This window comes from Paroedura picta, chromosome 14 (genome assembly GCF_049243985.1).
Source record: "Paroedura picta isolate Pp20150507F chromosome 14, Ppicta_v3.0, whole genome shotgun sequence".
NCBI classification, from domain to species: domain Eukaryota; kingdom Metazoa; phylum Chordata; class Lepidosauria; order Squamata; family Gekkonidae; genus Paroedura; species Paroedura picta.
Window position 1 is genome coordinate 39,408,567 of NC_135382.1, and position 24,847 is coordinate 39,433,413.

The following is a 24,847-nucleotide window of genomic DNA, read 5'->3' on the forward strand; positions in this document are numbered from 1 at the left end:
AGAATTCTTAACATGCAGCAAACATGCCAGCAGGCAAAACCAATAGCTGTGCTTAAAATTACTCATGTTTGCACAATGAATATTAACCTCTTGGATAATGCACAATTTGCTTTTTTAAAAGCATGTGCTGTCTTAAGGCTCTCTCCCTCTCTCTGGTTCTTTTTTTCTCTCTCCATAACACACTATTTCTTCCTGCCTGGTAAATACCACATTCTAAAGTCCCAGAAATGGAAATCCCCTTTTTGTTGATCTGATCTATACACAAAGACTGGCCAAATCCACACAGCTGTCACTAAAGCAGTCTCCAAGCAGACAAAATTATGGCAGTAAAATGAGAACTCCACTTCAGTAACATCCAGTGGCATCGAATTCTTTCATGTTACCACAGATATTTATCTTTCTCTAAGCCCTAAACAGAGGCTGAGCCCATAAGGGTTCACTGGCATGTTTAGATGCTCAGCAAAAGCAGGGGCTTTGTTTTAGTTTTAAAGAAAAAAACATAGCCGGCAGCATTGTAATCTACAGAAAGCAAGCCTAGAGTAAATTTACTTAATGTATTTTATTCCAACTTTCCCTATCAACAAGCTTATAGACTATAAGCAACACCATAAAAATACACTATCTTGTAATAAAACCCGGAATCCCTCAACTTCCAGAAGTTATAAATCAGCCCCTATTTGAAAGCCGGGCAAACAACACCGCTTTATAGCTCTTCTTCAGCAGAGGAAGAAATTGCACCACCCTCTACAACGAAAGCCTAATGGAGGAGAAGACCCTTTCTTCTATCTAATCAAGAGGTCCTTCAAAGTAGGCAACTGAGCGTGAGTGCCCTGAAGAAGAAAAAGAAGAGTTGGTTCTTAGATTCCGCTTTTCTCTACCCAAAGGAGTCTAAAAGTGGCTTTCATTCGCCTTCCCTTTCCTCTCCCCACAACAGACATCCTGTGAGGGAGGGGAGGCTGAGAGAGCCCTAATATTACTGAAGAAGAAGAGTTGGTTCTTATATTCTCCTTTTCTCCACCCAAAGGAGTTTCAAAGCAGCTTACAGTCGCCTTTCCTTCCTCTCCCCACAACAGGCACCCTGTGAGGCTAAGAGAGCCCTAATATCATTGCTCAGTCAGAACAGCTTTATCAGTGCCGTGGTGAGCCCAAGGTCACCCAGCTAGTTGCATGTGGGGGAACACGGAATCAAACCTGGATCGCCAGATTAGAAGTCCGCACTCCTAATCATTACAGCAACTTGGCTGATGCAACCATAACAACTTATAAGTGCTACAGACAGGGATGTGGAGCAGACAACTTTTCAAACTGTGGAGTTTCCTGATGCTCTCCTGTTCCATGGAAAAATTTCCACCCTGCAGACATACAGTCTGTTTATCTATAGCTGATGCTTGTGTAGCACAACAACGCTGGGATGTGAAGTTAAGACAAATCCAGCACATGAAATGGGCCAGGCTTGTACATGGTGTGTTTGACTCCTTTTGCTAATATTATCTGACAAAGGGAGCTTTGACTCTCCAAAGCTCATACCTCCAAGACTTTGTTGTTCTCTAATGCGCGACTAGATTCAAATCTAACTTTTATGCTGCAGACCGACACAGCAACCCTCAGAAACTATGGTTAAGTTTTGTTAACAAGACTTATACTTTCCCAAGAGACCCACATTGCTGGCTGGACATTAACCAATGCTTCACTATTAAGACACCAGTCCAATGCAAAATAACAGAAACACCAGCCAGCCCCTTGCTCAGGGGGGTCAAGCAAAGTAGCCTCAACATGAAACAGTCGAGGCCTGGTTCAGTGGGCAGCTCAAGGCTCCCATGCAGCATCTGACAGACAAGAAAGGAGCAAAAATGTATTGCTGTCCTTCACAAGCTAATGTACCTGTGACTTTCAGTTCAGCCACCCGCAAATAAGGAAGGAGCTTTTATATATTAAGAGGACATGTCAAGTAGGCAGATGCATCTGAAAAAAGAAAAAGCCTTCCGAACAGGGCCAAAGAGAACAGCATATGCCTACTGTCCTGGATGCATGGGACTTAGTCCAAAGGTAACTAAACATTAACAGAACATAAACAGTCCCTAGTCTGCTATGGGGAGAGGATTCTAGCTAGCCACTGGAGTCTCCCATGTCCATCCACAGCCAAGTGGCATGGGGTGGAGCCAGGAGTGACCAGCTTGGGATAGTTTGCCACCAGCAGACACACTGTCTTCTAGAAAAGACAGGTCTATAGCCACACATGCCTTTTTCACATCCAGTCTGGCATGTTGAAATGTGTTCTGCATGGGCTGCCTTTGAAGACTACCCAGGAACTTTAACCTGGCACAGAAAGCAGCAACTGGAATGTTAACTGGGGCCCACTAAAGTGAGCGCATGACTCCAATTCTATACTAAACTTATTTGTTTCCAGATACAAAGTTCAGCATCTTTTTCACCTAACTAGTCAGGGTCCAAAGTACCTGAAGGATTGCTTCCACTCACCAATGGAAGACCTTACCAGAAGCCATCACTAAGCACCTGGATAGGTGTTTGGGTCCCTCACTACAGGCCTCCCAGCGAAGGCTAAAGACTATTGTACTCAAAATCTTCCAGAATGACAAAACGTTTTTAGTTCTGAGTTCCATCTGTTTTAAATTTGCTATTATGACTATATTTTAGATTTTTCCTGTGAACCATCCTGAGCAAAATGTTAAGGAAAGGAAGCATAGAAAAGTTTCAAACAAAACAGACATGCTCTATAGCAAATGCTTCTCTGAGCTAAGCAATATAGCTAATATAATAACTAAGCCATCCACAAAGCCTCAGAGAACAGTCCACCTGAAAAAGAATACCCACAGGACAGAACCTGTCCCCCCCCTTATATAAATGCTCCAAGGAGCTTTCTATCACACAACCACCTATGTTCTAAATCATTAAATATTAAGTGATGACACAGAAACCTTTAGACTTAAACTTTACTCCATTTAATGCTCAGCATGCAAATGACACAGGATTCTTCTGACACACATTAACTCCCTCCACAAAGAGCCCTGAGCACCATTCCAAAGGAAAAGCGATCCCGTCTCCTCAGAGATGTTGCAGAACCAGGTGAGGAAGGAGGCCTATAAATAGACTCTCTTTGGCAAAACTGAGGAATGTCCTTGACAAGAATGTCCTTGACAATTTTCCTTATGGGAAAATTGAAGATATGGATTAAAATGCAGCCACTCAAGCCAAACTGTCCAATTTTCCAGAAACACACTCAAGGGGTTGCAAAATCCTTCAGATTCTTTGATTGGTGTTCCTATGGTCAATGCTAACCCTTCTCTGGATACTTCTTAAATATTTACTTGTGGGGTACAGTTGAAATAGCGGCAGAGTTTCAAAGCTCTCTGGAAAAAAAACTCTGGCTGTTCTGCTTTGCTTCCCCTCCCTGCCCCCATGACTTATGAGTTTCTCAAGGATAGACTAAGAATCTGAAAAGACCATCACAATAATTGCTTGAGTTTCAGAAGCCCGTGAATTATGCCAATTGCATTGGGGATGAGAACATGGAACGACAACTGTTCCATTTAAAGCAAAACTACTGGAGAGGATTTTTAAAAATTACTCCTTAGAGAATTAGAGGCCACCTGCACAACATCGTTACTCTCACACAACTGGTTTTTGAAGCTCCAACTCCTGCAAGAATACAGGTCCGTTTTCTCCATGCACAGAAGTAATTTGAGAGGCAATTGGGGCAACAGCAAGAAAGCTTCATGTGGCAGAAGGGGCATTTGCTTTGACGTGGAAGGCTGATGGGAAGGGCACTCGATGCTTAACAATCGCTGACCATGTGCAGAGTTGAGAAGCAACGCTGCTGCCTGCTGAGCAGAACGTAGGAAGAGAAAGCCAGAAGTCCAGATGAGAGTTTGCACAGAGCTCCTTGCTCTCATGAGGGGGGTGCTGCTATCGCAAATATGTTGCATAGCTCAATGGCCAAGTTTTTAACATAGCACCTGCCCTGCTAAGTAGACTGCAATGCAAGCAGGTTCCTCTGAAGCAGATTTAGGGAAAGAAACAAAAAAGTTCAGCACCGTGGCTCATTGTCCTACTGTTATTTACTTTCGTTCAGAGCATTCTAGTCGTAGTACACCGATTGCCGGCTATCTCCTTTACTGATTGTTTCGGGCTGCACCGCTCTTATTAGCTGTCTTTGTGCGGACTGTTAATCCAAGGAATTAATCCAAGTGAAAAAGACAGGCTATAAATATAGTCAACAAGGAAAAAGAATCGAATTCTAGAAAGCATGGTAAGATACAGCAGGAACAGCAACAGCGAAGGAAGCCAGAGAAGGGAATGTTGAGGAGTTGCCGCTGAGCAGGTACTTGTAGAGTGGGCGGGAGGCAAAAGCGTCCCCCTTCTCACAAAACGACACCTCTGGACCCATTAGAACACTTTGTTTTTAACAGAATGATAACAACACTTAGAGGGGAAGCATATGGAAATTTCAGCATTTTAAGATGGGCTTCCCGCTTCCCACTCGTATTTTCTTGATTATTTCCCTTTATCTCCCCAACTTCAATCATTTTATTTTCAGACTGTGAACAACACTTTCATGTGCTTCCAAAAATAGGATCTAGATTGGTTTCATTTCCTTTCATCCTTAAAAAAAGGTAAAAAATAAAAACAAGAGTATGAATTCAATGACCACAGAACAGAGTAGTCAGCATTTTGGTTAGCCACAAAGTCCCGGTTAATAACTATTCCAGAACTTTATTAGTATACTGAAGGGGGTGGGGGGAGAAGCCCTGCCATATAACATGGGAATGACTCATATCTGGAACAGGAAACCCTAAAAACTAGATTAATATTCTTTTTGCCTAAAACAGCTGAATAAAACATACAATGTTTTGATGCTAGATACTAAAGATACGAAATTTCTTACTGAGAGTCCTGAATAATAGTCCTGTGTCTCATGCTAGCAGTATAACAACATGGCCTGTTTGTTCTACAAAAAGGTCTTTTTTAAAAAGCAGATTTTAGACTAATGTGAGAACAATATATGCAATGCATTATCAATAAGAACAACTTGCTGACTATTCAGTTCAACATGTTCAAAGGTTTACTACAGACACACTAAACTAGAGCTATGAAATATATGCAGAAAGGTGGTGTATGGTTAAAAAGAGATCAAACAACAGCTGAAAAGGGAGGCCTAAGCAAGCACCTTTAACAAGTTTTCAGTGTCTTTAAAAAGTTTTTTAAAAGGTTTCAAACAAAAATATGTACAGTAGTTCAGTTTTTTAAAAAGACATTCTGGATAGTGTCAGGTTGGTAGCTGTGTTGGTCTGAAGCACCAAAACAAAGTTTGAGCTCAGTGGCACCTTTAAGACCAACATTCTGGGTATTAGAGGCAAAGCCTGTTGCACCCAGAAATACAACAGGTGCTAGCACATACACCTGCACTGTGACCTTCCCGAGTTCTGGCCTTCCCCCTGCTCCACCATGAGATCCAATGCAGTGAAGTGGTTAAAGAGTAGCAGACACAGGAGGCAAAGGTAGCAGCTGGCTTCCTTCCCTGGGGGAGATGGAGGATGGAGCCACTTACCAGCAGCAGGGCCTTTCAGAGTGGCAAGCACCTCTTCCACTTGGCAAGAAGCAGAAAAAGGACAGATAAGCCCGGTGATTAGCCCTCATTGGAAAAGTGCAATTTGAATTGATTGTCCTTCATTGACAGAGTTCTCTCTCCCTATTGGCAGCACAACCCCAGGGAGGGCCAATCAGGTAGCAAGTGAGCCAGCTGCATGCAATTTGAAGTGATTAGCTCTCATTGGCAGAGTACTCTCTCCCTATTGGTGGCACATTCCTGGGGAGGGCCAATCGGGCAGCAAGTTAGCAGGCTGCATGCAATTTGAATTGATTGGCCCTCATTGGCCGTGCAATTTAAACTGATTGATTCTAGTTGGCAGAATGCTCTCTCCCTATTGGTGGCACACTCCTGGGGAGGGCCAATCAGTTAGTGAGAGAATTGGCTGCATCCAATTTGAACTTTGGCCCTCATCGGCAGAGTGCTCTCATCCTACTGACAGCACACCCCAAGGGGGCACCAATCAGGTAGGGCGTGAGTTGGCTGCAACTTCAATGTTATAATGTTTAGTAATAAGTTTTTGTGAGATGCACACTTTTTCTGAAGTACCTATCTGAGGAATGAGTATACATGAAACCTTATACCCTGAATAAAATGTTGGTCTTAAAGGTGCCACTGGATTCAAACTTTGTTATTTTGGATAGCGGTCAAGTTTAGAAATGAAACCTTTGGCAGAGCAAGCTGCAACCAGAAAGATTATGGCTAACTATGAAAATAATATTTTGCATACTTCTCCCACAAAGACAGTTTTGCTGTCATTGTTGCTCAAAGCCTAGAAGCACATGTAGGCCTGCAAGATTTACCCAAATCATATAGCAAAGAACTTCTCTATGGGATGGGGAAAGAGAGAAATCACAACTGTGGATTGTTTGTGGTTAACAGCCATCTCTTGTCATTTGCATACATCCAGTCACCTAGAGGGGCCAGAATCCAGGATGCAATTAACAGTTCTAGATGATAACCCACCTCAAGAATGCCATAAACACTGTACACACAAGGGACACCTGTGACTAAGGATGCCAGGATGCCTGGGGCTGATCAGTGCAAGAAAAGAAAAGAGGCCACTGTGCACAACATTGCAGAGTTCTATGATTGAGGTTATGAATGGGGAAATCAGAAATGACGGGTGTCTAACAAAACAATGATGTGGGATATAGTATTTTCAACCCCGCATACGTAAATATAGGCCGTCTATAGTCAGGGCAGTTGTGCGGCACTCCAATTATGCTTAGGTGAACTAAATGTGGGATACGAGGCACAGAAGATTGTACTCCTTGCCCATGGCATATTTGCCTTCTTCTGCCAACATAATGTAATTTGGAAAATTCTCCCACAAATCCAGATCTTTTAAACAAAAGAGCCTCTGTTCAGCTTGATGTATAGTGTTTATGCGCGGGGATTCCTGCACCCCATGGGGAACCAAATAATGCCCACGCATGCGCACGCACCACTTGCACGTGCAGTCCAGCCCAAAGACAACCAGCCAAAGGGTGCAGTGACAGCCATTGTCTGAGATGGCTTTAAAAGAAGACTGAGCCAATTCATGAAGGAAGCAGCAAGCAAGTGCTTATTTCACAGACTGGCCTTGACAGAATTCATCAGTTCAGGACCTGAAGCAGGGGTGGCATAGGTCTGTACGCAAGCCTCAGATACCACATGGAAGCATACCTGGGAATGTTTCAGTGGGATTACAATGTATGAGCAGCTGCTGGGGCAGCATGCCTTGGACAACTGTCTGGTGATGGAATGGGAGATCGGATGGCAGGCTGAAAAAGCTGCATGCAGAGTAATATCTCTGTCTCTAGCTGGAGCCGGATAACTCCAGAAACAAGACGGCACAGGAGACACATTAAGGTAATGAGAAGAGGCGTGTGCCCCTTTGCCTGGGGGTCAGGAGGATGGTGGTGTTAGGGATGCATTCAGGGGACACCCTGGAATCCCTCACTACATTCTACATTAAGAGCAAGAATATCAATGCAAATACAAGGAATCTATTTAAACATGGTAGTGCTCACATGAGTATCCAAAGAAAGTCTTGCTCATGAACTCTGGCAAGACTGAGAAGTGTTGCAAGACCTTTCCCTTTGGAGCTCTTACAGAAGATAATTTATTAACTGTTACAGTAAATTCCAGTTAGGTAAAATGTAGTATTACATGAGTGTTGTTTTAAGCTTTGAGATGAGAGAAGATATTTAAAACACTCAACAAATAACAGTGGAGTATCCCTGAACTTTTGTCTGCTGAAGCGTTTTGTTTCACTTTTTTAGGATTCTTTTACATTTCTTCTTAAAAGTACACTTTTAACTTATTTGAACCCCTGCATAAACAAACTGTGCTTAGCAAAAAGGATTCATCACTCACTTCTGCTCCAGATAAAAAGTGCAAGGAAAAAGATGCAGGATTTACAGTCAGAACAGCCAATCAGGGGTAGTCAACCTGTGGTCCTCCAGATGTTCATGGACCACAATTCCCATGAGCCCCTACCAGCAAACACTGGCAGGGGCTCATGGGAATTGTAGTCCATGAACATCTGGAGGACCACAGGTTGACTACCCCTGGACTAAGGTATCTTTGTTCCTTGTTTCATTAAAGCTTCCAAGAATTAGAATCCCACACATCAGCAAGGAAGTCAACGTAAGTTGGTAGCTCACAAATTTATTTGCTGGCTCATCTATCCGTAAGTATTTGTGGCCAATCAACAGCCTGAAAGAATAAACCACCTTTTCCTTCAAAGCAAAGCTGCCCAACTGCCTCAAGATGGTCTCCTAATGGTTAAATTGACTACTTTGAATGTCAGTCCTAACTACTACCATCCAGCACTCAAAAGGATGCCAAATCACGTCAGATTCCAGCTCTCTGGTCTTTCCCTTGCCAGGACCTCTTCCCAAGAACTTTAAATAGCAAACAATTATAAGGCCAGGTTCAAGGTGAAAGGAAGATGAATGCCAGTAACATCTCTTCCACAGACCATTCAGTACCCATTTCGCAGAAAACCTGTCCTAAGCCAATATTACCTCCCTACGAGGAACACCTGCCTACATGCTATCTAGGTGACCCTGTGCCAGTGCTGTATTGGACTGTCCAGGAGCAAAACACAAACACAGTCTCTTTGCTGTGTGGGTTAATGAGCTGAAATTTACTGAATGTTAAATGTTAACAGAAAATTGGTATAAAATGTGCTCTAGATGGCTCCTAGAGATATAGTGAGAGTTACCAAGGATTATAATGGGAAATGTTGGAAATGCCAGGATACAAATACATCATTTTACCATATGTAGTGGACCTGTCAAAAAACTGTTTTTTTCATGGAAGTTGTTAGAACAAGATAAGATTTTTATTTTTACGCATAGCAGCTTAATGTATTTCAAAATAGTAGTTCTACAAAATGGGCAATTTTTGTACTTTCTGAATAAATAAAAAAATAGAAAATCAGAAAGGCTCTTGAAATTTTCTTTATGATTTATATGACTGCCTTTCAACTGTGCATGTAAATAATGTAATTTCATCAGTGCTGGCCCTTCAAGTTTATGTTAAAAATAGCACAGGCATGATACACTGATGAAATGGATCCACTCAGTGAAGTGAGGTAATGCAATAAATCAATGGTCTTTCCTAAGGAGCATAACGCAAGGCAGGCAGGACGGAAAGCAGCTCTACCGTTTCTACTTGGCCTGGCTTGGGGTTTTGTGCTGTTGTTGAGGAAGTTACTGGTTTAGAGAAAGCAATGATGCTTATTCTGGTTCTAATCTATCTAAGTGTATTATAAAAAAGATTATCCCAGTTGGGGAGACCGGTAATACAGCTCGTGCCTAGTCATTAACTAACTTAACGTAATGGTAAGTTTAACCTCAGGGGCCTTTATACAGGAGAACAGTTATCAATTCACACAGCCCTGTGCCTTCCAGAACCAACCTGGCTTTGGACCTCTTTTACTCCATGACCCCATGCTTCTGAAGTACAGTATAACTTCAGTTATACAGAACAAACCTTGACTTTCAAGTTGGAATAAAAAAGCAGTACTTTCCCAATTGCTGACTGGCAGGTTTGCGCTCCCGTACTAGCATTGCCAAATCAACTCAAGACCTCCACAATCAGTGTCTCCCCTTCCCTCAATGCATTTCATTCTGTGTAATCAGTCACTTCTGCTCCTTATATATTTCCCGTGGTAAAAGTACGCCGTGTAGGAAAACAGCAAGAAAGAGTACTAGGCAGTTGAGTCCTTCATAGTGCAGGGGGTTGGACTAGATGACCCATGAGGTCCCTTCCAACTCTATGATTCTATGATTCTATGAGTTAAAGGGGGAAGCCTATCTAGGAAGTAATTGGCACAGGAGTTTATTCAGAACATTTATATCTTATTTCCGCAGACAAAAAAACAGGTTAAGAGGCATATGTTTTAGAATAGCAGACAGTGGTAAAAGACTGAATAACAACTAGTGAAAGTGCAAACAGTCATTGTAAGAAAATGAATGATGGGGAAAAAACTAGCTTGCTTTGCTTCTCAACCAAGGCACAGACCATCTCACCAATACAAGATTTTTCTGTACTCAAGCCCGAAGAATAGAAGGAAAGTTTCTGCACCCAACTAATGCTAAAGTGAGGAATCTTCCCTCAGAACAGGAGACACCTCTTTTGGGATCCACAACCCTGAATATTGTAAAACCTGCTAAAGATGCATATGGAGGATGCCACACTTATGAAAAAAAAACTTAAGTGTCTATTTTGTCATGATTCCAAGAGCCTGGAAGTTGCCACAATTTTCACATGACTACAAACATTTTCTACATGCTCTTGTGTACATGTTTAAAAGTGGTATGTGTAAAGGAGTCCTGTGTAGCAAGGACAGGGGCAATTTTAATAGTCTGTACATTCTATAGTTTGCCACTGCACTGTAAGGGCTTACTGAATGCTGACTACATTCTGACATCTGGTTTAATGTACTTTATCCCACACTCTGCCTCTTGGAAAATATGTTGTGGTCAAGACCACATCTGGTGCAGGACTGAGAAGACAGGATACAGTCACAGCACAATGCTACTTGCTGCTCATTCAATTTTGTCCTCACAAGATGAATCATTTTGCGTCGAAATTTTACCTTCAAGGACATTAACAGCAAATTTATCTATAGCAAGTATTTATTTACCAAATACTTTAAAAAGAACAATTTACTGTTTTTATCATCAAGACAAGGTCTTGTCTATAGTTTTCATATTCCACCATTCTTTGTATTACTGTCAGAAAGACATTCTACTTGATTTATTTTTAGCATATGTTCCCATGGGCATGAAAAGATCATTTTAAAGTCTTAGGGAAAGTCATTCCATTTACTATTCGCACAAAAACACAGAAGATGAACGTCAACACCAATTAAATGTCTTGGAATCATTAAATATGGTCAAAATTAACTCCTATGCTTCAAAAAGCAAACTCAGGAGGTTTAATGCTACACACTCAAACAATAATATTAACAATGAGAGCTATGCCTACAATGAAGATTAAGATTTTCCATTACAAAGCAACAGCTGTGTCAAATATGAAATGCAAGTTATTTTAATTAGATTCTGCACAGGGTTCCTTCTCCATTCTCTTTACTTTCATAAATGTCTTTCTTAGACTATAAGGCAATGTTGCTTGCTTTCAATTCAATTCAACTTTCAATTCAACTTATATACCAAACGTCTTGTTGTTTTTTTTAAAGAAGCTTATCAATAGTATGATCATTATTATTCAGAAAGGGAAAATATGAAATCCTTGCTAAGATGTTATGGAAAGGCCTTTGCAATGTGCCATTTAAAAACCAAATACCGAAAGCCTCGATGCCTTTCCAAAGGCCAGAAGAAGTGAAAGGGTTGTTTAGCCAAACATTGTTATAACATTCCAATGCAAATAGAACAATTGTCTTTATACAAATGCTGCGCTGTATAACACAAAGAAAACTGCACTAGGAGTATGATGATGGACATTTCAATAAGGAATCAGACACTAAGGAATGGGGCACTTCCTAGTTAAACTGAAAAAGTGCTAGACTAAAAACATGGAAGGTGGCAAAGCGGAAGCTCATTTAGACCCTGGCAAATCCATACAATGGGGCTCTGGGAAAAGGTTAGTCAATGCAAGACTTTTCTTGTACTGTGGAAACTAAATCAGAGGATATTGAGTGGCTATAGCTCTATTTGCCTGAACCATAAACAAAAAAAGTTGGCCAAGAAATAAAAACAGCAAAACCTCACAGCTGACTCCCAGGTTTTGCACAGTTTAACGACAGACTAGATAGTTCCAATTTACGTCTTCTGAAATAAATGCAAGATAGATCGCAAAAGACTCCTGCATATTAGCATGCCTGCTGCTCGTTATCTGGAAACTGTGAGTACTAGGACTACTTTTAAGTCAGTTCATCAAGATTTTAGAACCAGAGAAACTGAAGTTAACATTAACTAATTTCTTGAAACTTAAACATAATGGTATAAATTGGGTTTTTTATTGGTTTATTTATTTATTTATATTTCTAGGCTGCCCTTTGTCAAAAAGGCCTCGGAGCAGCTTACAACATAGGATTTTTTTTTTTTTTACAATAAAAGCTTGTAAAAGCTTGTTGCACCTTAATGACTTATGCTAGAGTAAAACTGTTAATTTTCATAGATAATTTAGAGCCCATTCTATCAGAAACATGTGGTGGACTCTTACCTCTGTCATATATGAGGTTATGAAAAAATTACACTCGTGTTGAGGGAATCATGTTTATTTTTGCTACAGCAGACTAACAATGTCCACTCCTTTGGAATTATAACAAGATAGTTTTGCTCAGTGACACATTCTGGGATGGATCCCACAGATCTGTTTTTTAGCCAACTGTGTCAGGGGAAGGCTCCTTCCACTGCTGGAAACTGGCACCAGTAGTAGAACTGAAGCTTCAGTACGAATATTACATTTGCTTGTGACAGCTGACATTTCATGGGCTGTGTTAGAAGCACAAACAGTCAATGAAGAAGGGCAAAAAGGTTTGATTTCAGACTTAAAGCAAAACAGAATTTTAAACTAAAATCCTTTCTAGGAAACTATCAGCCTGGCCTAGCATCCGCTGGATGTCTAGCCTTATTTAAGGGCTATGTGCAGAAATGTTAAGAACTCCTGAACAGTAACAACTTTTCTGGCCAACAAAATTCCTGTGCATGAATTTTCCCACAAACATTGGGTATTATTTCTTATTAATCAACAATATAACCACAGTTTTCATCTAGCATCAATTAAATATTTTAACGCAGTCAGAAATGTATGGAATTAGTCTAACACACGCACAACACATCACAAAATTTTGCAAAAACTGTGGATGCACCTTTAGAGTGTTTCCCTGAAGGCCTCTTGGGTAATGACTCCTCAATGGAATGTGCTGATGTATGTAGTGCATTTTCTAAACTGTTACCAACACTGTTTAAGGGGGTCTCAGATCGTGGAGTGACCTGGAGGAGAAAAAAAACACAAGAAACAAACCAGTCAGCTTCATTTCTCAGAGGGCCCACAGGCTTAGTAAATTATCTGTTTACAAAATTCATAAGAACCTTGGTGAAGCGCTAAAAAGTGATGGTGCTGAAAATCTGAGGATACTGCGCTTTGTGCATCATGGAATTCATACAATCTGCTTATGCTGAAGTCCGGTTTGCATTCAGGTGAGGTCTGGCTTTAAAGTTTGCCTAGATTGCAAAAGGGTACTTATCCCAGTGTAATTTTACTGGGAAAATATTAAATCTGGCTCCCATTTCATAACCACCATTAGTTGAACCGATACGCCATCTGACTCACTCTTTAAAAAACCCACACGCAGAACAGGAACACAAGACCCTGATCAGCTCCAAATGCAGTACTTTAAACAACGTGTTTTGGTTGGTGTTTGCTACAACCGCCTAGTAACTTTTTCCATCGAGTGCCTTATTTTCTGATGCAACATATGTTTGAGATTCCTCAGAAAGATGAAAAGGGAAGTTTACAGCACAGACTGCGTCTTCCCGGCCCTTCCCCGTTTTAAAGTTACAGAACACAATAGTTAGAACACACACACGGACGTGTGCAGCAAAACAACTCCATATCCCCCAAAGGCTCATTTTTACTCTTTGGAGCCATAAAAGGTGTTTTGCACCCAACTCCGCCCTGGGCAGAGCCAAGCCTGCCTGCTCGCCCTGGGATTCCATTGCAGGAGTGAAACCTGGCCTCAGGCTCCAAACAAGCTATTATTCCACATCCACCCAGGCTTGCCAACAAAGCCTGAAGACTTGCCATCTCTCTCTCAGTGTTGCTCATACCCTTCACCTGCTGAGAACCTCAGCCTTCCTTCCAAGCAGCATCAGGCCCTGTTCTTCCCTGTGGCACCAATCACTCCTCAGCCACAAACATACGTGCCTCAAAACAGGGCTTGGCAATGCAGCCCCATCCTAAGGGATCCCAGATCAAGCCTCTACTGCCCATTCTCCTCCCACCCCGCTTCCTCACACATCTCATTTATTGTTTTACAAAACCGGGCTTGATGGTTTTGCTGACTTCAGATGCCAGGAAATTCACTGGATAACAATGAGACCAGTCATCCTGAAAACCTACCTCACAGGGTTGTTGTGAGGGTCAAATGGGGGAGGAAAGAGAACAACTTCTATGACATGGAGACCCTTGGAGGAAATGTGAGGTAAAATTGCACTTGACAGGTGCAGGACCAGCTTCTCCAGCATGGACCACTTATGCACTGGAGGTTTCATACCGGGCTGCAGGCTGGAGTTTTAGTCATGGCAGGTGGCCCCACCTCTTCCTGCACCCAAATGCTTCCTGGGGGAGCATTTGGCCTGGTGCACTTCATCCGTCCCCGATTTGTGCTCCTGCACAGAAACTGGGGCAGTGAAGTTCCCAGGGCATAAACAGGCAAGCCACCACACCAGCTGGAGGAATGATGTATCAGTTTGTAACGTGGCTGGCGATGCTCTGCCACTCTTGGCCGCACCACGTAAGACAGGTCCCCCCACCATGCCTTGAAAGCATGGGGAGCTTTACTCTGATTATTCTTACTCCCATCTGGGGACAAAATGTGGCAATGATGTTTGCCCTCGCCATGACCTAGCTGCCCACAAGAGCGTTTCTCGGCAGGAAGCCCTTCCAGTGCACTGAGGTCAGCTGCCAGCCATGGTGGTGCTTTGGACGTGCAGACTCACTCCAGCCCACCTCTGCGTCTGGAGAGCAGAAGGGACAACCACTGCTGGTGTACTGGTTAACAGGAGCAGAATCTAGTCTGGAGAACAGAGTTTGCTTCGCCACTCCTCCACAGGCAGCCAGCGGGGGTAGCCTTGGGCCATCCACAGTTCTCTTAGAGCTCTCTCAGCCCCATCTACCACACAGGGTGTCTGTTGTGAGGAGAAGAAAGGAAAGATGTTTGTAAGTTCCTTTGGGTAGTGAAAAGTGGGGTATAAAAAACAGTTCCTCTCTCTCTCCTCTCCTTCCATCACTTGATTACTCCTGAAGAGTTTTTGTTTTGTTTTTTTTGCAGCTGCCTCATCTTTACTGGTTCCTCTGACTGCCCTAGCAGGAACCTCTGCAACCCATTCCCAGCACTTTCCAGTGTTCTACAGCACTTGGAGGGTGAACTGTTGTTGCTGCCCACTGCCCCACAGCCTTGGTCCTGTCAGTCCAGGCTAGAGGAGTCGGGAAGCTCAGGGGCTGACTGCTACTTAGTGCCTAGAGGGGTTGGATGCATGATAGCTCTGCAGATTGGGGTATGCAAAGTTCAGTGGAATGCTGCATGAGAAAATGCTTTTCATTGGTATTATTGTGGTAATGACAAGTGTAGATGTATGCATCAGAGAAAAGCCAAATGCCAATTGCTTCCCAGAAGTTAGCAAGTTAAGGAAATTAATTCCTAGCAGTGGCTGATTGGAGGTGCCAATCCTAAGCACTTTTCTAGATACTAAGTCCCACTGAACTAATTTGATTTACCCCTCTGAATAAGCCTGTTTAGGATCATACAGTAATGCTGTTCTGTCCATGTTTCCCTTTTTAAGGGATCTAGATTCTACGGAATTAGTATGCAGTATCCCACTTGGAGTAATACTGCTTGAAACTTTAATTATAATCCCATTTCTATACAGATGCAGTGCTTCTGGATCCTACTGCAGAAAGAACTCCCCAAAATTTCACTGCTAGGTAGGGGTCCAGTGGCAATCAACAGGCTGAATAGCACAACATCAGGAAGACAGTTTTTTACCCCAGTATTTAAAAACATACTTTAAATAAGGAAAATGGGCTTAGCAAGCAAAACAACTGAGTGGCACACACGGTAAATTAGTAAAGCCAAGCCTTAGGTACAAGAACATTTGGGGTAAAAGCTCAACGTTGTGCTGGTTTTCAGAGTTTTAAATACCAACAACCTTATCAAGAATGGGAAGCAAAGGCCAAAGAAGCCAGTATTCCAAAGATCCCTTTAGTGATGTGCTGTAGTTTAACATTCATCTGCTAGAGAGAAATGGACTATCAAGAACATTTTGCAGAGAAAACTGATGCATCTTAAAGACCAGCATGGTTTTTATAATGACATAAACTTCTGAAGACTACAGACCACTTCACCAGGTTGACAGTAAGCCAACAAAAGCAACTCCTTGAACGTTTCGAAAGGCAGATTTTTAAAAGCCCTAATTTCAAGGAAAAGAATATTCAAATCTCATTGCCAACTTCTTAGAAAAGTTGACATCACCCAGATTAGCAAATCACAGTGCAATAAGTAACCATAATGACTTTTTTAGACTACTAGGGCATCATTTAGGCCCGGTGTCATCTAGGTTTATGATTTTCAATCTCCTAGCTACAGTTAAGAAGCCAGCGATAGTCTACGTGAATCCTACCCTTCTATTAGTCTGCATCAGCCATGATGTTGCAATACACAGTCTCTTGGTGTTGTGATTAACATTAACAAGAATCTCTTCTTGAAAACTAGAGTCTGCTTAGACAACTACGAACAGTGTGATCTGCAGTAGCACGCTTTGCATCAATACAGACCTTTTGCCACTCTTAAAGCAAATTTTGAAAGGAATCCACACAGGATAAGGAAGGGCGAGGGAGTGTGCATGTGCGCCCGTGGCATGCTCATCTCCAAATCTTGGCCAGAAAACTCAGCAAGGTGCTGCTTTTACTAGGCCTTAGCAAGCTGTTTAGATGTCTCCATTCTAAATTGATCAGTGTTCCATTAAGCAGCAATTTCACAGTATTTTGCTGGATAGTTAGACGTTACCATGATAGTGTAAGCGTTATTACTGGAAAAAAATTTCAACCACCAATGATTTGCAGTATCTAATTAAAGCATATGAATAAGAATTAACTGCACTCCTGTAACAGTTTTTCCCCAGATTCTGTTGCACTGCTCTCCAATTCTCCTTACTGATCTTATCCATTTTTCATTGTTTAAAGAACACCAGATTTTCATATTTTTCTTATTACTTCAGTTGCTGACATCCAAAGGTTGTCCAAAGCTCCTGAGTTACAGAAGAGATGTTTAAATTTAAAATATTTGTTATCTAAACAGAAGCTGGCTTTCCTAGGGAATGAAAGTGTAAAGGAACTATCTCCATAGAAGAATCCTGAAAGGATAGCAGTTGTTGGCAGGAAGGTGCATCCGCCATGAAGGGCACAGTTAAGGTAAACAGGGCAGCTTCCACTACTTTTTTCTCTAGGCTTTTGTGGATTTAAGACACAATTCAAAAGACCTTTAAAGAGCAAAAATGAATCCAAAGGAACTGTAAACTATCTACTTCCCATGAAATAATTTTTATTGCAACCGGATGTATCACTGTGGCACACAATCATGTTTTTATTACAATCAGGAGGTAAACACCAGGGGAAGACACTAAATCTTCTGTCTTGAATCCATCTTCTGTCCTGTGTTATAAAGCCAAAAGGAAGCTCTTTGTTCCAACAGTCTCCAGTGCAAGGATTCCCCTTTCAGAATTCCCTGTTCAACTGATCATACTTCCTGACTGTTTTGCAAAAGTATGGCATGGAATGCACTTCACCTCATATTTGGCAGTGCTTCAAGTAAAGCTGGGCTTCCATTTTTTCCCTTTCACAATGAGGGATCGTTCAAACACTTGTGCATACAAAACGTTGTGCAGAAGATAACCTGAATGGACCTTTGGGATATTGTAGCAGTATTTAGTGTTTGAGTAATGCGAACGGATTCTCCAGCTACCGATCCAAGCCAAGTTCCTGGCCTCAAAAGTGACACACTTAATTAAGCACAGGTATTTGGTCTCAAGAAGTCAGTTCACTCCAACAAGTGATGCTCTACTCTTTTTACAGGGGAAACCCTATCCTGTTTCTTTAAAACTTTTGAAATAAAGCATACCGAGTGTTTGAGCTATCGGGATTCATCGATGCTATGTGTTTAGTTCTATTTTTAGACCCCACCTACAGCAAGTCTTTGTTTCTCCTCTCTTTGGCACATAGTGGGAAATGAGTACTCCAGCAGAAGTAAACAGTATTACAATCAGGTGGAAGTTTACATTCAAATGCTGTCACTCAGTCTCATCATACGCTAGACTGCCTGGATCCAAATCACGTTTGCACAATGTAAGTACAAATCCATCCACCTAGGAAACCCTTGGCACTTATTTACCCTGTTCGGGGCCTTTTGATGTAATATCCCCCAGCCTTACATTGAGATGCCAGGTTTACATTAGCAAATCAGAATGACAAAGGGAGAATTAGCCTTCTCAGGCTACTTTTAAAGAAGAGAAGTTGGGAATTTAGTACACACACATGTTCCATCTCTAATTACATCCTCCCTCTTTGTTCCTCTGCACTTTACAAGCAAACTAAAAGTAACTCAAATGTCTCACTCATATTCATTGACCCCATACACTCTGGCGCAAGTAACAAAAACAAAAGAAAATGCCAAAGTGTACATGGGCCGGACACTGTACTCATTCAAAGTTTTCAACTGAAGCCACTACTAAATGATCACAGGTCTTGGGACACCTGCACAAACTCCAGCCTGTCCACTTTAGCACAAACAAAACACAGAGATTTCACACCGTTATCAGAAGCCCTTAGATATTTTTCTAGCACAACTGCAGGTCTGTTTGCCTAAGAGATTCCTTTTCAAATCACAACCAACACACCTTCACAGGCCAGTTTGCTACTTAATGGTATTTGCTCTCTAATCCCGTTAGAAAGACTGATAAATTACTCCAAGTTCAAAACAAAAGCTTTCATCTATCCTCTCCAAGAATCTAATCTGAGCAACCAGTCCAATCTTATTCCATGAGTGCCAGAAGCAATTGGTTACACATTCCACAGTGCAGCCACTGCTGACCAGCTGCTGATTGTAAGGTATGGAACCCCCAAGCCCTATGAGGATTTAAAGGGGTTGTCCATTTCTATTGTGAGAAAATAGCAGGGAGTCATTGCAGCTTCAGAAATGGGGAAGTTGCACCTGTTGAGTAGATACATTCTTCAAAGTTACATTCTGGCACACCAAACACTACATTTTGGCACACCAAATGTTCTTACACACACGCTGTAGACTTGGAATGCTTGTGCTTGAACTTTGAACACTAAACCAGCTGTCAGTCACTGAAGACTCCAAAACCAAATCCAGATCCCAAAGTGATGCACCTAAATCTTCCACACACATGCACACAGCTGTCAATTTTCCTCTCCATTATTCCACGCAGGGAGTTTCTGGAAATACCTATGAGCGTGTGGGGAAGGGGGCAACCAGGAGAAATGGTGAAGCAGTTGACTGACCAGAAAAGACGTTGGACCCATCAGCCATAGCTGTAATGCACCATTTGCCAGTTACCGTGTAAAGAGCAGACCCTGGAAGAAGAGTCCAGGGACACAATCACAATGAAATACCCACCTTGTGGCAACCAGGACATGTTCCCATGGGGCTCGACGTAGAAGTGCTGTGGCTCTTGCTGGTACTTGCAATGATATTCTGGATCTTTGTGAGCTCCTGTCTCAATACCTGCTTCTGGTGGAAGCTGAAGGCAGGGTGATTGGAAGCCATGGTGAAGAGCAGCAAAAACTCATCCCCAGTCCGGCCCTCGTTGAGCTGCAGTCCATAGTTGTGGATGACAGAGTCAATGTGGGTGAGAGTTCGGAAGAGGACCCCCGCCGCCTCCCGGTGGGACGACCCCAGGAGAGCCAGCGAGACCAAGAGCTTGCTGCGCACCACCTCATCGGTCAAGTTGGTCAGGCTGCCCAGGTCGGCGGGGTTGTTCGCCTTGATTTCTGAATCGCGCAGCGAGTGGTAGTCCTTGCGAGCCAGGTCTTCCAGGCAGGCCCCCAGGAAGCGCAACTCCAGAGGGATGCACAGGTCCAGCAGGCCGCACAGGAACTCCACCCGCTGAGGAGAGGGCAACTCGGAGAACCAGCGGTACACGCTCTCTCTCTGCAGCCGTGGGCACCGCTTCTCTACCATGCTGCTGGCTGTGGCCACCAAAGGCAGCAGGCCTTCCCCTCCCAGGGCAGAGGGCAACCGCAAGAGGGCAGGCGGGGGCACGCGGGAGGCGAGGGGCAGCGGACCAAACCCCACGACAGGGACTCTGCCCCTAGGGCTGCAAGCCAGACCCCACCTGCTCAGACCAAAGCCCGGACCAGGGGGCCGGAGACAAGCCCCCCGGACCCCAGAGCCCCCCACGATCCGGAAGGTCTGCCGCAAAGGTCACCCCGAGGCCTCCCCAACTGGTGGGGGGAGGGAGAAGAGCCCAGAAGGAAAGGGGGTGGGGGGCGACAAGGGTGGGGCACCTCTGGCCCAGGGGCCCCCCTGAGGGCAGCAGGCGGGCCACGAGGGGCTGCTGCGGGGAGGGGGCTAATTTGACTTTGGGTGGGAAGGCCCTGAGGGGGGTGGGCAACGGCGGGGCGGAGCCCGGGCCGAGCTGGCGGGGGTCGCAGGCGGGAAGCGGGGAGGGCCCCACCGCCCCCTGCCTGCCTGCCTGCCTGCCTGCCTCCCAGAAGAGGCCCGAGGCCGCGGGGGGCTTCCCGGCCGCCTTCCTCCTCCTCCTCCTCCTCCCCCTCCTCACGGGGCGGCTCCGTCCATCCCTCTCCGCGGCCGGGCTGAGGGGAAACCCGCCCGCGCCACTCGCCTCCCCCCGGCGCCGCGCCCGCCCCCCCTCCCTTCCTTGCTTCCCCCCTTCCCGCGCCGCCTCCCCTCCCCCCGCTGCGCGCGGCCGCTGCCCCTCCCGCCCGGTGCCCGCGCGGCAAATAATCCCCGCCCCCTCCTCCTCCTCCCTCCCTCCTTTCGCGGTCGGCAATAGAGGGCGGCGGAGGCACACGCGCTGCCGCTGCGGCCGCCGTTATGAGCGCGGGGCGCCGAGGGCGGAGGGATCCCTTCCGCTGGCGGTGAGGAGCCGCGGCCGGCTGGGAAAAAGGAGGAGGAGGAGGAGGCCGGGACTCGCTCGCGCGGGAAGCCCCGCCCACCCGTCCGCCTGACGCGTCGCGATTGGCCGGCGCTTCCCCGCCCTCCCCCTCATTCCCCTCGCTTCCCTCCGGCTGACATTCCCTCCTCGACGCCCACCTAACGGTACGAGCGGGGGCTGTCAATCAAGAGCCCCAAAGTCCCGCCCGGCAGCCTGGTAGGGATTGGGTGGAGCGCGGCCGGGGCGGGGCCGACGGAGCCCTGTGTTCTCTGGGCTTGGGGCACGTGCTGCCTGGGCCAATAGGGGAGGGCGGAGGGGGTGAGAGAGAGAGGGGGGGAGCGCTGGTGGCCTAGCAACGGGGAGAGGCGGGAGAACCGCCCTGGGTTGAGAGAGGAGGCTGTGGTTGCTAGGCAATGGGAGGGGAGAAGTGGAGGTTGCCTAGCAACCTGGGCTGTTACGGAGACGGAGGGGACAGGAAGTCAGGGTGCCGAGAAGGAGCGCACTTAGGGTTGCCAACTTCCAGATGTGGCCTGGAGATCTCCCAAAATTACACCCACTCTCCAGACTACAGAGATCAGCCCTCTTGGGAAAATGGAAGCTTTGCAGGGTGGACTCTATGGAGTCATATCCAAACCGCCCTGAGCCTTCAGGGGAGGGCAGTATATAAATATAAATAAATAAGGCCTGGGACCACCAACTATGAGCTGCAAAATTCCAGGAGATTTTCAGGAAGGGAAGCGCCTCAGTGGGGTCATTTTCTACAAGGGAACTGATCTCTTCCATCGGGATGTCAGCTGTAATTCTGGGAGATCTCCCGGCCCCACCTGGTGGCTGGCAACCATATTCTGCCCTCCCACATATCTAGGAATTTCCCCGTGCAGAGTTCACAGCCCCAAAATTCCAGGATTCCTGAGAAAAACTGAAAATCAGAGTATATTTTGTGTTTTAGAGGGCATTTGGTGGAGAGTAAAGTATTTTAGCCATGTGAACTGTTTTTTTCAGTCGGTGTTTTAATTCTGTACTAATTTAAACTTTTTGGACATTTGCAATATCTGCCTCTAGCAGCTTCTGCTGTGTCCATAGCCACCTTGAGGTTGCAAAGATAAAGTGGGATATAAATGCTTGGAAGAGAAAAGTTTAGGGGGAGATTACAAAACGAGATCGCTGAACTTGTAATCGTTCCCAGAGTCAGAACCGGGCACGTCCAGGGCTGAATAGCAACGTAGGATTCATATCTCACTGCAGATGCTAATTTTCTTTCCCAAAACATTTCTCCTCTGCTCTAATCAAGCTGACTCCCTTCTTATCAACGTCCCTCCCGCCTTCAAGTTAGAATTCAAGGATCACCATTCTAACCTGTATCTTGTTGGTCTCTAAAGTGCTTTTGAACTCAAATCTAGCTGTTCTAATGCAGATTAACATGGCAGAGATAGTTGTGGACATTCAGCAGGGGGAAAGGAATAAGTCCCTTACGGCTGTGTTGCAGAGCAGGATGTTGAGAATTCCAGCACAGCAGATCCATGTAATTACGGGAAGTTCCTATCAGTCAATTCTGTTTATAAGAAGGAAGCATGGAATGTGCACATGGCCACCGGGACCCACCACCTTTGCCCTTGAATCCAAGAGAAGATTTTAAGGGAGGAGCTGGGAGTCTGCTGCAGGTGCTTCAGGTTGTCTCACCATGCGAATCTCACTGGGCAGGGGCCTTGCTTACTTTCCTGAAGCATGGGGCAGGTGGCACATTGGGGAGTGGTGCTCAGAAGAGCCACAGGCGAGCTGTCAAGGAGCTACACGTAGGTCATGATTCTCTAGGTATTCCTGAACACACATGAAGCTGCTGTATACTGAACCAGATATTCAGAGGTTGTTTACCTTTGCCTGCTTCTGCATAGCACCCTGGACAGTGATCTCCCATCTAAGTACTAAGTACTGAGCCAAGCCTGCTTAGTCTGGGAGCTGACTCAGTCAGGTTATCTTGGACCATCCAAGTCGGGCCATTGAAAGCTGGGAGCACGATATAAACTTTTAGGGGACAGTCAGCCTCAGTCTGACCACAGACTCTCCGCCTTCTTCGTGTCTCCATCCAGGACTGCTGGATTCATCCTTCCCTACCTCTTGAGCAGTCCTGATGACTCACCCGAATATTGATGTTCAGCTCAAGACTTTTCATCTACAAAAGCTGTCTCCCCACTGAATTTGGCACCTTGATAGATTCTCTCTGCTGCCAGAGTCACACCCAAATGAGCCTCTCAATCAAGGCCGACAGGTTGCAAAAAAATTCCCCCCTTGGACTGCTGTCTGAAATGGCATGCCGGTTGTTTTTTTTCCAAAGTTCTAATCTAATCAACATCTGGGTTTGCTAATGCTTACCCTCCAGGATTAGCTAAACCATTACTGGACTCAAAAGAAAAACACAGATTCCTAACTTATTGTGTCTCAGTGTCTGGGCAGTTTTTCACTTCGGTTGCCTTGGCACATATTGTTTGCACACTTTTGTATAAAGTAAAATGTGCAGAGTTCCCAACCTCCAGGCGATGGCTGGAGCTCTCCTGGGATTTCAACTGATCTCCAGGTGACAGGTATCACTTCTTGGCCACTGGGGAAGGTAGTATCTGTGGCATTATACCCCCTGAAGTCCCCCCTCCCCAAACCCTGCCCTCCCAAGATTCCACCCGCAAAGCCTCCAGAAATTTCTCAGCCCAGAGGTGGCAACTCTAAGCAAGATAAATGTATATGCGTCATCATGGAACTTTATGGAGTCTGAAAACACATGCAGATGTATAGAATGCAGCATCCTGAAATTAGGTCTCCAGTTGCCACGTTACATTTCATCCGGCTGCTTCAGGTCACAAGAGTCTTCATTGTGAAGCTGCTGACAGAGACCAGCTCAGGCTGAATCCACAAACTGGCCCTCCAGATGTCCATGGACTACAATTCCCATGAGGCCCTGCTAGCATTTTCTGGCAGGGGCTCATGGGAATTGTAGTCCATGGACATCTGGAGGGCCATAGTTTGCCTACCCCTGGGTTAGATAAAAGAACATTTGCTTACAAGTGTACAGAAGAGAGTCTGAGTCCAGCGGCACCTTGAAGACCAACAGAGTCCAATTCTGGGTATAAGCTTTTATGCACATGCACACTTCATGCATACCCAGAATAACACTCGGCTGGTCTTTAAGGTGCCCTTATACTCAGACTTTGCTTTGTTGCTTCAGACCAACACGGCCACTCAGTTGAATTCTAAAACTGTCCACTAGAGTGAAAACAAGAGGTTAAGACCAGAGAGTGTTGCCTGGAGCCATTCAAGGCTCTCTGTGTGCGTGAACACCATTGCCCTCTAGTGAGCTGCTCCCGGTAGCATTGCACAAATGTTTCCCTCTCTGGTTGCTCTCTGCAGAAGTGCCTTAGCAGGAGCTCTTAATACACCCACACCAGACCTGGCAGAAAATGCTTCTGGGAGGGGTGGCATGGACATCCGCAAAGACCAGTCAAAACTCTGTACATTGAAATGACAGCAGCTACGATACTTCAAAGAGGGATCACGTTGCAGGGGTGGACAAACGGTCACTCTCCAGAAGTCTACAGACTACAATTAGCATTCTGGCAGGGGCTCATGGGAATTGTAGTCCATGGAAATCTGGAAAGACATGGGTCACATCTAGAACATGCCGTGTTGTTAGAGGTACCAGCAACAAGACAAGATACTCAATGAAGAATACAATGGGGCTTGTAGTACAGAAAACTGAAGACAAATGGAAGTCTCAAACAGCTGAAACAAACCGCAAGGGTTTAGAATGGTACATTAAGTGGTGCTGAAATGACCTAGTCTGGAACATCCTTTGTTGCTCACCAGATGTCCATGA

The 24,847-nt window shown here is 44.8% G+C and overlaps 1 protein-coding gene and 1 long non-coding RNA gene across 2 annotated transcripts in view; one reads left to right on the plus strand and one right to left on the minus strand.

Moving 5' to 3' along the window:
• Positions 1 to 20,711, minus strand: part of ZCCHC14 (zinc finger CCHC-type containing 14) — a 36,758-nt gene extending 16,047 nt beyond the window's left edge. The window contains exons 1-2 of the mRNA XM_077310300.1: positions 19,485 to 20,711; positions 12,939 to 13,062 (exon numbers count right to left, since the gene is read on the minus strand). Of these exons, the coding sequence (XP_077166415.1) occupies positions 12,939 to 13,062; positions 19,485 to 20,048 (688 nt within the window). The 5' untranslated portion in view covers positions 20,049 to 20,711. The remainder of the gene's footprint in view (positions 1 to 12,938; positions 13,063 to 19,484) is intronic.
• A 291-nt stretch (positions 20,712 to 21,002) lies between these two features.
• Positions 21,003 to 23,415, plus strand: LOC143823736 (uncharacterized). The gene is made up of 2 exons (XR_013226567.1): positions 21,003 to 21,149; positions 23,073 to 23,415. It is a non-coding gene; the product is annotated as an uncharacterized LOC143823736 (long non-coding RNA).
• The last annotated feature ends 1,432 nt before the right edge of the window (positions 23,416 to 24,847 follow it).